General features: G+C 41.0%; 2 protein-coding genes and 1 pseudogene across 2 annotated transcripts; all 3 read left to right on the forward strand.

Moving 5' to 3' along the window:
- The first annotated feature begins 934 nt into the window (after positions 1-934).
- LOC135886408 (olfactory receptor 6E1-like) lies at positions 935-1,890 on the forward strand (annotated as a pseudogene).
- Positions 1,891-8,362: 6,472 nt separating this feature from the next.
- Positions 8,363-9,340, forward strand: LOC135887021 (olfactory receptor 6E1-like). Its single transcript, XM_065414800.1, has one exon. It carries the CDS (start codon positions 8,363-8,365, stop codon positions 9,338-9,340), a length of 978 nt encoding a protein of 325 aa, XP_065270872.1.
- Positions 9,341-14,900: 5,560 nt separating this feature from the next.
- Positions 14,901-15,854, forward strand: LOC135886991 (olfactory receptor 6M1-like). The gene has a single exon (XM_065414768.1). It carries the CDS (start codon positions 14,901-14,903, stop codon positions 15,852-15,854), a length of 954 nt encoding a protein of 317 aa, XP_065270840.1.

Genomic DNA, 15,854 nt, shown 5'->3' on the forward strand with positions numbered 1-15,854 from the left:
CGGCCCATCAGGGAAATCCGCTGGTGGGCCAGGATGGTTTGTTTAACTGCAGCGTCCGCAGGTTCGGCCGATTGCAGCTCCCCCTGGCCACGGTTCGTCGTTCCAGGCCAATGGGCGCTGCGGGAAGCAGCGTGGGCGGAGGGATCTGCTGGTCACTGCTTCCCGCAACCCCCATTGGCCTGGAGCAACGAACCATGGCCAATGGGAGCTGCGATCGGCCAAACCTGCGGACGCTGCAGGTAAACAAACCATCCTGGCCCACCAGCGGATTTCCCTGATGGACCGCATGCCAAAGGTTGCTGATCCCTGCTCTAGGCACATTTGAGTTAGGTTGATTGAAAAAAAATAGTTTTTTCCTTGCAATGAAAAGGTATGATTTTTATCAGCACACAATTCAGGTTAAACTGTGTTAAATTACCCTTCATACTCCATTGTACTATTTTAGTTTTGAATTTTCAATTTTTCAAAACCCAAGAAACTTAAAAAAAACTGCTTCAGGAAATTTGAAAACATGAAAAATCAGTCCATTTTCAAATTGCAAAGTCATGTTTCGAATTTTGACAAAACATTAGTTTTTTTCCAGCTATCTCTGGTAGTGCCTCATTGATTTGTGTGAATTTAGTACTTAATTACAGATTTCACAAAGCATACTTATAATATAGTTACATGTTAATAGTAACGTAAGTGCAACCACTAAATTGGCCTGGAGCAGCGAATTGCAGCCAGTGGGAGCTGCGACTGGCCGAACCTGCAGACACGGCAGGAAAACAAACCGGCCCGGCCCACCAGGCTGCTTACCCTGGCGAGCCGCGTGCCAAATGTTGCCGATCCCTGCTCCAAAACATTGTGGTTGAATCCATAAATGAGAAAGATAAAGGTTCATGCTATTATTTTTTTATTGTTGCTCTTTCTACAGGGGAAACTGAAATTGGAAATGGAGGAAGCAAATGAAACCACAGTGGCTGAATTCATGCTCTTGGGGTTTTCTGGAGTTTGTGACAAATTCCAGATGTTTCTCTTCTTTGTTCTTTTACTGACCTACTTGCTCACACTAACCGGGAACTCATTAATCATTCTGATAGTGTGTGTGGATCACCGACTCCACAGCCCCATGTACTTTTTCATCAGCAATCTGTCCTTCTTGGAGATCTGGTTCACCTCGGTCACAAACCCAAAGATGTTGTTGAACTTTCTCTCAGACAGCAAAACCATCTCATTCCTTGCCTGCATGGCCCAGTCCTACTTCTATTTCGCCCTGGGAGCTGCGGAGTTCATCCTTCTCGTGGTCATGTCCTTTGACTGCTATGTTGCCATCTGCCACCCATTGCGATATGCTGCCATCATGAAACAGAGACTCTGCATTCAACTAGTTTTTGTTTCTTGGGTGGGAGGTTTCCTGGTTATAGGTTTACAGATGGTCCTGGTGTACAATCTGAGATTCTGTGGACCGAATGTGATCAACCATTTCTTTTGTGACAGCACCCCCCTTTTCCAACTCTCCTGCACCGATACCCAACGAATTAAGAGGGTGGATTCCATTTTGCTGTCAGCCATAGTGTTGACTTCATTATGTTTAACCATGATCTCATACGCTTGCATCTTCTGAGAATCCCATCTGCCACGGGGAGGCAGAAAGCTTTTGTCACTTGCGCTTCCCATCTTACTGTTGTAGCGATGGCCTATGGAAGCTGCTTTGTTTTGTATGGCAGTCCCTCAGGATACTTATCTCTGGAAATCAACAAAGGGGTGGCTCTGCTGAACACCGTAGTGTACCCATTCCTCAATCCCTTCATCTACAGCCTCAGAAATAAGAGTGTTCAACTTGCCCTGAGAGTTGCTTTCAGTCATAACAGGACAAAGTTGTTCCCCAAGTTGTGTTGTGCTTCTTGATGGAGGCAAGACGTGTAATAATAATAATTAGAAAAGCATAAATCAGTGTTGCGACATGTAGTCAAATTCTGTGCAATAGCCTCTTCTACATCTACTTTAAAAAAACCTAATGTTTGGTCAAGTCTATTGTCTGGGGAATTAATTCAAATTCTTTATTTCATTCTTTGAAAAGTGCTGGACTAGGAAACACTGGATGCCCATGTGTATTGCTCCGCAGACCAGACACAACATTGACAGAAGCGAGTTACACTGAGTTTACAACCACTAAGTGCCTCATAATCATTGATGGGTTTTATCTTCACAATCTCACCCCCCAGCATCTATAGATGGGAAAATGAGGCACAGGATAGGCTAAGTGCCTTGCCCAAATTTACACGTGATGTAGTTAATTTGGTCTGGAATTTTCAAATGAGTTTTTATTTTGGATTCAATGGAAGTGTGGTGCCTTACTCAGGCTTCTTTGAAAATCTCAGCCTATTTTCTTATCTCTCCACCTTACTTTTGGTTGGAAAGTTTTTAATTAAGGCCCAGATCCTTCTCAATAGTTCTAACACTTAGTGCTATGTTGTCCATTTTGTAGTTGCGCAATTGTTTTTTCCCCCTTCCTAAGTGTACTGACTTGTAATTGTCTCTCTTGAATTTCATCTTGTTGATTTCAGACCAATCGCCTAATTTGTCAAGGTTATTCTGAATTCTAGTACTGTCCTCCAAAGTGTTTGCAAGCCCTCGCAGCTTAGGCGTCATCCATAAATTGTATAAGCACTCTGTTAATAATCCAAGTCATTCATAAACATATTGAGTAGTACTGGACCGAGGACTGATGCCTGTGGGACCCCCACTAGATATGAACCATTCATATCTATTCTCTGTGTATGGTCTTTAAACCAATTTTGTACCCATCTGATAGTAATTTCATCTAGACCACATTTCCCTAGCTTGCATATGAGACTGCCATGTGGGATTGTGTCAAGGGCATTACAATCTAGATACATCACCTCTAGAGCCTCCCCACATTCATTAGGCCAGTAACCCTCTCAAAGAAGGCAATTAAGTTGGTTTGGCATGATTTGTTCTTGACAATCCTTGCTGGCTATTCTTTATAATCCTACTATCCTCTAGGTGCTTACAAAATTGATTGTTGAATAATTTGTTCCAGTATCTTTCCAGGTATTGAAGTTAGGCTGACTGGTCTAAAATTCCCTGGGTCCACCTTGTTTCCCTTTATAAAGTTGGTTTCTATGATGATTCTCCAGTCCTCTGGCAGATTGCAGAATCAGGAGTCCAGATCGCCACAGTGGCTTGGAAAGTCTCAGCAATAGAGGAAACAGGGCCTAATAGACATAACTGAGATTTCATTACTGTAGAACCCTGTAATCTTCCTAGATTATAACTGTATGTATGTAACCAATGTTCAGGCAAGCATGTCCTGTAGTGAGTTTCTAATACCATATAAACCAGTAGTTCTCTAAATTGTGTACGGTTGATCCCTTTCACATAGCAAGCCTCTGAGTGCGACCCCCACCCCCTTATAAATTAAAAACACTTTTAAATATATTTAGCACCATTATAAATGCTGGATGCAAAGCGGGACTGACAGCTCGTGACCCCCCATGTAATAAACTTTTGGCCCCCTGAGGGGTCTCAACCCCCAGTTTGAGAACCCCTGATATAAACTTTAATTATTACTGCAATAATATCAGTTGTCTTGACTTGGTGTTGCTTATCTTTGGATAGAAGTTTATTTTCTCTTCTTCTTTAGTCTTGGCCTCCAAGATAATACTATTCGCAATCTTCTATTGGAACAATAGGCTAACCTTTCCATTTCACGTGGTAAAGAGAATGTCGTTTTGGCCCCTCTCAATTTCAAGAAATTCACACAAAAACACGGTATAACGCACATACAGATGCTCAACTCTTTTTGATCTAAAACTGATTTAGCAACACTGAAAGGTTTTGGAAATTTCATATTGGTTTCACTAAATTGGGTCAACCACTTTTTGTTGTTGTTGTTGAAAAAATCAAAATATTTCATTGCAGCAATTTCCACATGAAATGTTTTGGGTTTTATGAGCAAAACAATGTTGTCTCACTTTTATTTTTTAAAAATAGAAATATTTTTAAAGGGTCAAAATGGAAACAATGCATTTCAGTTGTGTCATTTGATGCAAAAGAATTTGTTGTTTTTCTACTTTTGCATTCACCAAAAAAAATATTAATTTTTGGTTCAACCTCAAACCATTTTTTTTTCAATTGTAAGCTAACTGAAAGTCATTATTCACTCAGCTACACTCACAAAACACACACTTATTTGCTATTCCACCTACAATCTGTTTGTTTAAGAATATAACCAATTGAAGTGCTTTCAAAATGGGTAAAGAATTTGTGAATATTTAAGAGAAATATTTTTCAGTTTGTTTTGATAGCGTCATTCCAAACTTTGATGGAAAAAATCAAGAAAAAATCAAAATTTGGGAAATTCAAAAAACCTGAATTAATCACCCAGTTCTGCTTTAAAATTTTATAGTAGGATTTTCAAAGATTCCTAAGGGATTTGAGCACCTGAATCCCATGGGAACTCTGCACCTAACTTCCTTAGGCTTTTTTGAAAATGTGAGCCATAAAAAGATGACCATTTTTGTATTCAAGTTGGGCACATATCTCATGGTGTCCTATGAGATTTCTTGCATCTGGTAATTTCCCACTGGTAATGCCAGAGCTCGGATGAAGTTGTAGCACTTTCAAAACCTTTATTTAGAGAGTGGCTGTAGGCAAAGTTTATTTCCCAGATGGACAGAGGCAACATGCGGAGAAGAGCAACAGAGACAGAGAGAGAGAGAACAATACAGTGAAAGAGAGAGAGAGGTGTTTATTTCATTCCTAAATGACAGCATCCATTCCTCAGCCAGTCTGAAAAGGTAAAGATATGTAACTGAGGTACACCTCTTCCTATTTTTTGATGTTCCACAGTTCAGAAATTCATAGATTAGAAGGGACCATTTTGATCATTTTGTCTGAAATCCTGTGTAACAGGGGCCAAGAACTTCACAGGAAAAACTCCTAGAGCAGATCTTTTAGAAAAAAAAATCCAATCTTGATTTAGAAATGGTCAGTTATGAAGAATCCACCACAACCCTTGGTAAATTGTTACATGGTTAATTATCCTCACTGTTAAAATTTACACCATATTTCCAGTTTGAATTTCAACTTCCACCCAATGGCTCATATTATGTGCTTCTCTGCTACATAGAAGAGTCCCTTTGCTCCTCATGTCGGTACTTTGGACTCCAACCAAGTCACCAGGATCTTAAATTTCTCTTTGCTAAACTGAATAGATTGAGTTCCTTGAGTCTATCACTAGAAGGTATATATAAGTGGAACTTTAGCTACTGTATTTATGTCACTGCTCTACAAAAGGGGTAAAAAAGAATTTAGCAAGGAATACAGAGTGCTGGAGCAACAGAATATAGTAGTGAAAATCAGTCTACTTTTAGATTATTGAAGAAAGGGATCAGAGATGACTTTGTGGTGTAAAAATGCCTACATGGGGAAAAGATAGTAGAAGATTCCTTAATCTAGCAGAAAACAATATCCCCTGGTTGGAAGCTGAAGTTAGACACATTCAAACAAGAAGTAAGGTGCACATTTTTAAGGGTGAGAGCTATTAAGTATTGGGGCAATTTACCTAGAGATGTGGTGGATATTCTATCACACAAAGTCTTTAAACTGAGTTTGGATGTCTTCCTAGAAGATAGCCTCTACTTCAACCACAAGTTGTGGGCTAACTGGCGAAATTACTAGATACAATCGTATGGTTTATGGGATGCTGAGGGCAGATTAGATCTTTGTTTGGCAACTGATGAATTGTGTGATCTGGGGGTGGTGACATGAAAGGCAATTGGGGGGTTTATAATAAATATAATGGTGTTGGGAACATTTTTTATTTTAAGTGTTCACCAGCTATGAAACATTGAAAAATATTACTCCAGGTCAAGCATAAGTGTGGAGATGGGACTATATTAACTTGAAATTGCACTGTGTGAGATGTTATAGCAGGGATCAGCAACCTTTGGCATGTGGCTGGCCAGGGTAAGCACCTGGCCGGCCAGGCCGGTTTGTTTACCTGCCGTGTCTGCAGGTTCGGCCGATCGCGGTTCCCACTGGCCGCGGTTCGGTGCTCCAGGCCAATGGGGGCGGCGGGAAGCGGCGGCCAGGACATCCTTCCACCCGTGCCGCTTCCAGAAGCCCCCATTGGTGCTTACCCTGGCCAGCCGCGTTCCAAAGGTTGCCGATCCCTGTGTTATAGGATAAGTCGTACGGAAAATCAACTATGAAAAAGACTCAAGTGTCATGGTGAAAAATCACCTGAACAAGTGCTCCCAGTTCGTAGCTGTGACCAAAAAGTCTAATGCCATTCTTGGGTGTAAAATCAGGGAGATACTTAAAGGAGAAGAGATGTTCTTTTCCCTCTGTATTTGGCACTGGTGCGACCACTGGTGGAATCCTGGGTCCCGTTTTGGAGTGCACACTTGAAGAAGGATGTTGATAAATTGGGGAGTGTTCAGAGTTGAACCACAAGAATGATTGCAGCTTTGTGAAAGATAACTGATAGTAACAGACTCAAGGAACTCTGGGTAACTTGATCACAGCCGCGGGGAACAAATAGTTCAGTCTAGCAGACAAAAGTATAACAAGAGCAAATGCCTGATAGTTAAAGCAAGAAAAATTGAGACAGCAACTAAGGTGCACATTGTTTTTAATAGTGAGGGGAATTAACCAGTGGAATCATTCACCAAGTGTTGTGGTGGATTCTCCATTCCTGGTCATATTTAAACCAAGATTGGATGTTTTTTCTAGGTTCTAGTTCAAAAGGAATTATTTTGAGAAAGTTCAATGGCAGAAGTTATACAAGAGGTCAGACAAGGTGATCATTCATGATTTTATAGATCTCTACCTATCCTCCCATAATCCTCTCTTTTCCAAGCTGAACAGTCCCAGTCTTTTTAATCTCTCCTCATTTGGAAACTGTTCCATACACCTAATAATTTTCATTACCCTTCTTTGTACCTTTTCTATGTCTAATATATACTATGGATTATATGGATTTATATGGTGGCATCATGATATTTACTGTCTTATTATCTGTTCCTAACATTCTGCTACTGATGGCAAAGTTGGCAGATGAGACAAAATTACAGAAGACAGTTAAATGCAAAGCAGAGTTACAAAAGGATCTCACAAAACAAGATGATTGGAAAACAAAAAGGCCGATGAAATTCAATGTTGAAAAACGCAAAGTAATGCACATTGGAAAACGTAATCCCAACTATACACGCAAAATGTTGGGGTCTAAATGAGCTGTTATCACTCAAGAAAGAGAACTTGGAGGCATTGTGGATAGTTCTCTGTAAACATCCACTCAATAGGCAGCAGCAGTCAAAAAAGTGAACAATGTTAGGAACCATTAGCAAAAGGATAGATAATAAGATAGCAAATAACATAATGCAACTATATAAATACATACTATGCCCGCACATAGAACACTGTGGGCAGTTCTGGTCACCCCATATAAGAAAAGATGTATTAAAAATGGAAAAGTTACAGAGAAAGGTAACAAAAATGATTAGAGGTATGGAACAACTTCCATATGAGGGAAGATTAAAAGGACTGGGTCTCTTCATCTTGGAAAAGAGATGACCATGGGGGGATATCAGAGAGGTCTAGAAAATCATGAATGGTGTGGAGACAGTGAATAAGGAAGTGCTATTTACCCCTTCTCACAACACAAGAATGAGGGGTCACCTGATAAAACTCATAGGCAACAGGTTTAAAACAAACAAAAGGAAATACTTCTTCACAAAACACACAGTCAACCTGTGGAACTCATTGCCAGGGGATACTGTGAAGACCAAATGTATAACTGGGTTCAAAAAGAATTAGATAAGTTCATGGAGGATAGATCGGTCAAGGGTTATTAACGCAGATAGTCAGGGATACAACTCCATGCTCTGGGTGTCCGAGCCTCTGATTGCCAGATGCCGGGAGTGAATGACAGGGAATGGATTACCTGATAATTGCCCTGATTTGTTCATTTCCTCTGGGGCACCTGGCATTGGGCACTGTCAGAAGACAGGATACTGGGCTAGATGGACCATTGGTCTTACCCAGTTAGGCCGTTCTTATGACAACAAGTTAGGGGAGTAACGGAGTTACTAGGTATAATCCAAAGAAGTGGGCTGTAGCTTATGCTCTAATAAATTTGTTAGTCTCTAAGGTGCCACAAGTACTCCTGTTCTTTTTGCGGATACAGACTAACACGGCTGCTGCTCAGAAACCTAGGTAAAATCCTGTGTCATATGTTTTGTACAAAATGGGGCTAGAAGATCACAAGGGTTCCATCTGGCTTTAAAATCTATGAATACACAAAAATGCCATTCACTTATTTTCACTGTTACTCTTTTTACAGACAAGGCTGATGTCGGACATGGAGGAAAGGAATGAAACGGCTGTGTCTGTGCTCATCCTTCTGGGATTTTCCAGTCTTGGTGAGAAACTGAAGATTTTCCTGTTCCTGATTCTTCTCCTCACCTACCTGATCACAGTAACAGGCAATGTGGTCATCATTTTTATAGTGTGTGTTGATCGTCGACTCCACTCTCCCATGTACTTTTTCATTGCCAATTTGTCCTTCTTGGAAATCTGGTTCACCTCAGTCACGAGCCCTAGGCTGATGCTGAACTTTCTCTCAGTCAACCAAACCATTTCATTCTATGGCTGCATGGCCCAGTCGTACTTCTATTTTGTCTTGGGTGGTACAGAGTTGTTCCTCATAGTGGTCATGTCCTTTGATCGCTATGTTGCCATCTGCCACCCTTTGCAATATGCCACCATCATGAAGCAGAGACTTAGTTTCCAACTGGTTCTTGGCTCATGGGTGGGAAGTTTCACAGTTACAAATTTACGGATGCTCCTGATTTCGAAGCTGAGATTCTGTGGGCCGAATGTGATCAACCATTTCTTCTGTGACAATGCTCCCCTCTTCCAGCTCTCCTGCACTGACACCAGTCGGGTTCAGAGGATGGACGCCATTTTGATCTCAACTTTACTACTGACTTCATTATGTTTAACAATGTTGTCTTACATGAGCATCTTCTTCTCTATTCTACAAATACCAACAGCCACAAGCAGACAGAAAGCTTTTGGTACCTGTGGGTCCCATCTCACAGCTTTGACAATTGCCTACGGAAGCTGCATTGTTTTGTATGCCAGGCCTTCGGGAAATTCCTCTTTGGATGTCAACAAAGGGGTGGCTCTGCTGAACACCATAGTGTACCCTTTCCTTAACCCCTTTATCTACAGCCTCAGAAACAAGACTGTGAAACTCGCCCTGAGAGGAACCTTTAGTCGTAGTACTGTAATGTTGTTCCCCAATCTGCACCATGCTTCTGGATAGATATAAGAAAAGGAAAACAAACAAAAAAATACCCACCACCATAATGAATGTGTTATGATTAGAAAATTATGTTTAATAGTCCTTTCTCAATCTGTATTTTTTTTAAATTAAAGTTTAGTCAATTCTACTCTTCAAAGAAATCATTAGATTTATGCAGTCTCTCTTGAAAATGCTGATTTATCACACACTTGAGACAAATGGGTAATTATCCACCGATCAAATACTTCACTGATTGTAGCAGGGCAAGCTTCCTTCGGGCGACACAAAAGCACTTGGGTAACAGATATAAGCTAGGCACATATTTATTCTTTCTGTCTGTAGTTTGAGAGGTTCTTCAATTATTGAGCCTGGTGGTTAGGCTCCGTGCATGGGATGTGAAAGACACCTGTTCAACTCCCAGCTTCAAATCAGGCCATATAGTGATTGGAACCTGCATGTCCCATGTACCAGACGTAATCCAAGCCTTTGGGCTGTAGGGACAGAGCTGAGCTCTCTAGAGTGACCAGTAATACCGCACTGGAAGAGAGGAACTGTTTCACACAAAATGTCAAAAGGTCTTGGTTTCATTCTGATGCAGAAGGAAAACACACTTTGAAATCATAAAATGGAATTCAAGATTTCCGACTAGAATTTCTCTCCTTCCCCCTCCCTTTCATTTCCATGGTACAAGATCAACGAAGATCAGACACACTCATTTTTACAATGCTTTTCTATTTCACCTCTAGTTATAAGTGTTGAAAAAACATTCCCTTTGAAAGATGGAACACAAATAGTTAATCCCAAGAAAGAATGTGCTGAAATAACAGCAAGTGAGGCATAGACTTTGCTTTTACTGTTTAAAATTAAATATTCCCCCCAACCTCCCACTCCCACCGTGTATCAGAAAACAATTTCACTGATTAATCTTCCTGAAAACATTTTCTCTGGTGTGGCGAAAAGGCCCCTGCAGGCAGCCCCACACTTCCTAGCACCACACCGGGGCATTGGCCTCAACCTTGACTCAAAGACAACAGCAGCCTATATTGAGTCAAGCACACGGCTGCCTGATGTTCGTGGGATCAGTGCTGGCTCAGAGAGGAAATCCCCCCCCCCCCCGTTTCTTGCACCACAGTGCAACCTTTCACTTTGCCCTAACTTTCCTAGTACCCTAGACATGTAGGGCTGTTTAGCCTTTATTACCTTCAGCTGTAATGCAAGGAGCCTCCAGGCCTGTATCCTGTAAGACATTAGCTTAAGCAGGTTAGCATAAGTGTAGTGACATATAATAGGCCTATAACCTTTGGCATAGATAAGTGGTCCGAAAGTTACCCTCAGATTTGGTGGAATTTGGGCTAGCTTGCTCAATGGCAGGAGTTGGAACTTAACGGTACACGGCAACAGCAGGAACACGGCAGGAACATGCAAGTAATAACCGTAAACTGGCTTAAACAAGAAGTGGCAGGTATCATATTGAGCTAAAATGGCATTAATATGTATGAATATGTTAACCTGTAGAATAAGTACACCTCCGTGTTATGTGGCTGAGGAAGTTAGATTTGGGCATGGAAGCTTGAGCATTAGCATGAATATTCACCTTGGTGCACAGGTCTTATAATGACAGGTTCCGGAGTAGCAGCTGTGTTAGTCTGTATCCGCAAAAAGAACAGGAGTACTTGTGGCACCTTAGAGACTAACAAATTTATTAGAGCATAAGCTTTCGTAGGCTACAGCCCACTTCTTCGGATGCATATGTCCACATATCTATTCAAGTGACATCATCATAGGGCCTAATCACATCAGCCATACCATCAGGGGCTCGTTCACCTGCACATCTACCGATGTAATATATGCCATCATGTGCCAGCAATGTCCCTCTGCCATGTACATTGGCCAAACCGGACAGTCTCTACACAAAAGAATTAATGGACACAAATCTGACATCAGGAATCATAATACTCAAAAACCAGTGGGAGAACACTTTAACCTGTCTGGCCATTCTATGACAGACCTGCGGATGGCTATCTTAAAACAGAAAAACTTCAAAAACAGACTCCAAAGAGAGACTGCTGAGCTGGAATTGATATGCAAACTAGACACAATCAACTCATGATTGAATAAGGACTGGGAATGGCTGAGCCATTACAAACATTGAATCTATCTCCCCTTGTAAGTATTCTCACACTTGCTTCTTATCAAACTGTCTGTACTGAGCTATCTTGATTATCACTTCAAAAAAAAATTTTCTCTTACTTAATTGGCCTCTCAGAGTTGGTAAGACAACTCCCACCTGCTCATGCTCTCTGTATGTGTGTATATATATCTCCTCAATATATGTTTCACTCTATATGCATCCGAAGAAGTGGGCTGTAGCCCACGAAAGCTTATGCTCTAATAAATTTGTTAGTCTCTAAGGTACCACAAGTACTCCTAATCTTTAAAAGAGTCAGGCAACAGCTGCAAGGGGCCTAGATAGCTCATTTAATTCAGCCCCCTGCACTGAGGCAGGCCCAAATAAACATAGCCCATCCCTCACAGATGTTTGTCCAACCAGTTCTTAAAATCTCCAATGATGGGGATTCCACATCCTACCTTGGAGACTATTCTAGTGCTTAACTGTCCTTATAGTTAGATTAGAAATTAGGGAAATCATTCTCAATCTCCCTTGCTGCACACTGAGCCCATTACTTGTCCTACCTTCCATGGACATGGAGACCAGATCATTATTCTCTTTATACCAGCCCTTAACACATTCGCAGACTGTTAACAGGTCCCCCTTGCTCTTCTGTTCTCAAGACTAAACATGCCCCAATTGTTAACCTTTTCTCATAGGACAGGTTTTCTAAACCTTTTTTTCATTTTTGTTGCTCTCCTCTGGCCTCTATCCAATTTGTGCACATCTTTTCTAAAGTGTGGCACCCAGAACTGTACGCAGTACTCCAGCTGAAGCCTCACCAGTGCCAAATAGAAGGGACAATTACCTCCTGTGTCTTGCGTGCAACACTACTGTTGTCACCCCTGCATCCCCCTTGGAAAAATTATTGCTAAAATAAAATGACTAGTCTTGACTGGTGTTGCCTGTCTTTGGATGGAAGTCTAGTCTCTCTTCTTCCTTCATCTCGGCCTCTAAAATGATACCGTTAGCAATCTTGTATTAGAAAAAGACTCTAACTTTCCCATTTCATCTCTTAAGTGGAATGTTATTGTGGCACATCTTAACATCAAGGATTTCATACCAAAACCTGGAGTAACACACACAAATTTTCATAAATAGAAGTAGGTGAAATTTTTCTGTTGAAACTCTTTTTGGTCGAAAATGCTGATAGCCGACACTGAAAGGTTTTGCAAGTCTTTGTTGGTTTCACTGAGTTGTGTTGACCATTTTTTACAAAAATCAAAACATTTTATTGCAGCAGTTTGAAAATGTAATGCTTTGGGGGTTTTTAGTGCAAAACAACTTTTTTTGTCTGAAAATTGCCTTTGCTTTTGTTTGTTTGGAAAACCTTTAAAAATGGCCCAGACATAAACAATGACATGTCAATGTTTTCATCTGACCCAACATAAATTTACTGTTTCTGTTTAACTTTTTCATTCACTGCAAATTCTTTTAAAAAAATATTTCAACCTGAAACAACGTTCAATTTTTTAAATGGTCAGCTTACTGAAATAGCTTTTATTCACACAGCCATACTAAGAAAACATACATAAATTTGCCAATCTGTCAATTTAAGAACATAATCATTAGAAGTGTTTGGGAAGAGGGTAAATAATGTTGTGACTGTTTGAGGGAGATGTTCCTGTTTCTCTTCAGAGCATGATTACAAATTCTAATTAAAAATAATAAAAAAAACCCAAAATTTTGAAAATTCACAAAAAGATGAATTCATCTTCCTATTCTGCCTTAAATTTGGTGGTAGGATTTTTAAAGATTCCTAAGTGTTTGAGCACCAGAATCCCAGGGAAAGATAATGGGAGCTCTGCACCTAACTACTGTAGACTTTTTGAAAATCTTAGCCTTCAAGAAGATGACTATTTTAGGGTTCAATTTGATCAGGTATCTCAGGGTGTCCTATGAGAGTTCTTGCCTCTGGTAATCTCCTGTTTGTGTTGCCATGGCTCAGATTAAATGATTGCACTTTCAAAACCTTATTTAATGCGTGGGGGAAAGCAATACGTTTCCCCAGATGGACAGAGGAGGAGAGATGGCAAGAGAGCAACGGCTACTGGGAGAGAGATTCAGAGAACAGAGCTGGTTTTTGTTTCTTTTCTAAATGACAGCAGCTGTTCCGCCACTACTCTGAAAAGGTAAATATATAAAACTATAATACGACTGTGCATATGCTTTGGTGTTCCATAGTTCATGTATTTGTAGAATAGGAGGGACCGCTGTGATAATCTAATATGATTTTCTGTGTAACACAGGCCAGAGAACATCTCAGGAAAAAGTTCCAAGAGTATAGACAAAAGTATAACAAGATCTAATGGCTTGGAGTTGAAGATAGACAACTTCAGACTGGACTTAGTGTCTATTTTTAACAGTAAGGAGACTTGCCCATTGGAATAACTTAGCAAGGGTGGTGTGGTGGGTTCTCCATCCCTGGCCAGTTTAAAATCAAGATTGGATGTTTTCTTAAAAGGCAGGCTCTAGTTCAAAAGGAATTATTTTGGGGAAGTTATGTGGCCGGAGTTAGACAAGAAGTCAGACTAGATGATCACAGTGGTCCCTTCTCACCTTGGAATTTATGAATCTATTATGGTGGATGTTGTGGGACGAACACCAAAAAGAACATATGCTGCTGGGTGCTCAAAGACAGAGAAGTTTAGACTCCTGGAGGGAGGCGCCACCTAAATGGCTTATTCAGATTGTTTTCATTGAGAATGGTCATCGGTTTTCTCCAGAGGGGAGCAGGAGCAGCACCACAGAGAGGATGTGGGAGCTGGACCCTGACCAGGTCATGCGTTGATAAGATTAGGGTCTCCCTCGAGATGTAGGAAGTGGAAGGGTCACTAAATGCTATATTTATGTTTATGTTTAGCTTGGTTAAATAAAAATATAATGGTTTTCCAAACCCAGAAATCAGAGGAGTAGTATCTATAGATTTGGAAGACACCTGTAATGTCCTTGAAATAGAGGAAGGAAAACAGCCAGGATCACCGAATATTTCCCGGCAAGTATCCGGAGAGCAATATTAAAGGAGTATAAGACCAGTAGTACCAAACCTGAGACACCAGTGTTGAATGAGGGAGGGGCAGCTCACGACAAGTGAGAGGATTAATGGAGGAGTTACAAGGTAAAATGCTATGATGTATCTTAGGCAAAAAATCTGACTAGAAAATCAAAAGGTTCTCATCTAGCTTTAAGATGTATGAATCTGTGAAAATGGCATGCTCTTATTTTCACTGTCTATTTGGGCATCTGATGAAGTGGGTTATAGCCCATGAAAGATTATGCCCAAATAGATTTGTTAGTCTCTAAGGTGCTACAGGGACTCCTCTTTGTTTTTGCTGATACAGACTAACACTGCTACCACTCTGAAACTTATTTTCACTGTAAATCTTTCCAGAGCCAAGGCTGACGTTGGACATGAAGGAAAGAAATGAAACGGCTGTGTCTGAGTTCATCCTACTGGGATTTTCCAGTCTTGGTGAGAAACTGAAGATTTCCCTCTTTTTGGTTCTTCTCCTCACCTACCTGATCACAATAAGTGGGAACGTGGTCATCATTTTCATAGTGTGGGTGAATCACCGACTCCACTCTCCCATGTACTTTTTCATCGCCAATTTGTCCTTCTTGGAAATCTGGTTCACCTCGGTCACAAGCCCTAAGTTGATGCTGAACTTTCTCTCAATCAGCCGAACCATTTCATTCCACAGCTGCATGGCCCAGTCTTTCTTCTATTTTGCCTTAGGTGCAACAGAGTTAGCCTTCCTAGTGGTCATGTCCTTTGATCGTTATGTTGCCATCTGCCACCCTTTGCAATACACCACCATCATGAAGCAGAGATTCTGCATTCAGTTAGTTCTCGGTACGTGGGTGGGAGGTTTTATGGTTATGAGTTTACGGATGCTCCTCATTTCGAAGTTGAGTTTCTGTGGGCCAAATGTGATCAACCATTTCTTTTGTGACAGCACACCCCTTTTCCTACTGTCCTGCACTGAGACCAGTGGGCTTAGAAGGGTGGATTCTATTTTGATCTCAACTTTAGTGCTGAGCTCATTATGCCTAACGATGTTGTCATATGTGAGCATCTTATTTTCTATTCTCCAAATCCCAACAGCCACAGGAAGACAGAAAGCTTTTGCTACCTGTGGCTCCCATCTCACATCTTTGGCAATTGCCTATGGGAGCTGCATTGTGTTGTATGCCAGGCCTTCAGGAAATTCCTCCTTGAACCTCAACAAAGGGGTGGCTCTGCTGAACACCGTACTGTACCCTTTCCTCAACCCTTTTATCTACAGCCTCAGAAACAAGACTGTGAAACTGGCTCTGAGAGAAACGTTTAGGTTGGGTACTGCAAAGTTGCTCCCCGATCTGTGA

This window comes from Emys orbicularis, chromosome 12 (genome assembly GCF_028017835.1).
Source record: "Emys orbicularis isolate rEmyOrb1 chromosome 12, rEmyOrb1.hap1, whole genome shotgun sequence".
In the NCBI taxonomy this organism is placed as follows: Eukaryota; Metazoa; Chordata; order Testudines; family Emydidae; genus Emys; species Emys orbicularis.

Bases quoted from the DNA above. Each gene is read 5' to 3' on its own strand.
- LOC135886991 (XM_065414768.1), top strand. From the start codon at position 14,901: ATGAAGGAAAGAAATGAAACGGCTGTGTCTGAGTTCATCCTACTGGGA.
- LOC135887021 (XM_065414800.1), top strand. From the start codon at position 8,363: ATGTCGGACATGGAGGAAAGGAATGAAACGGCTGTGTCTGTGCTCATC.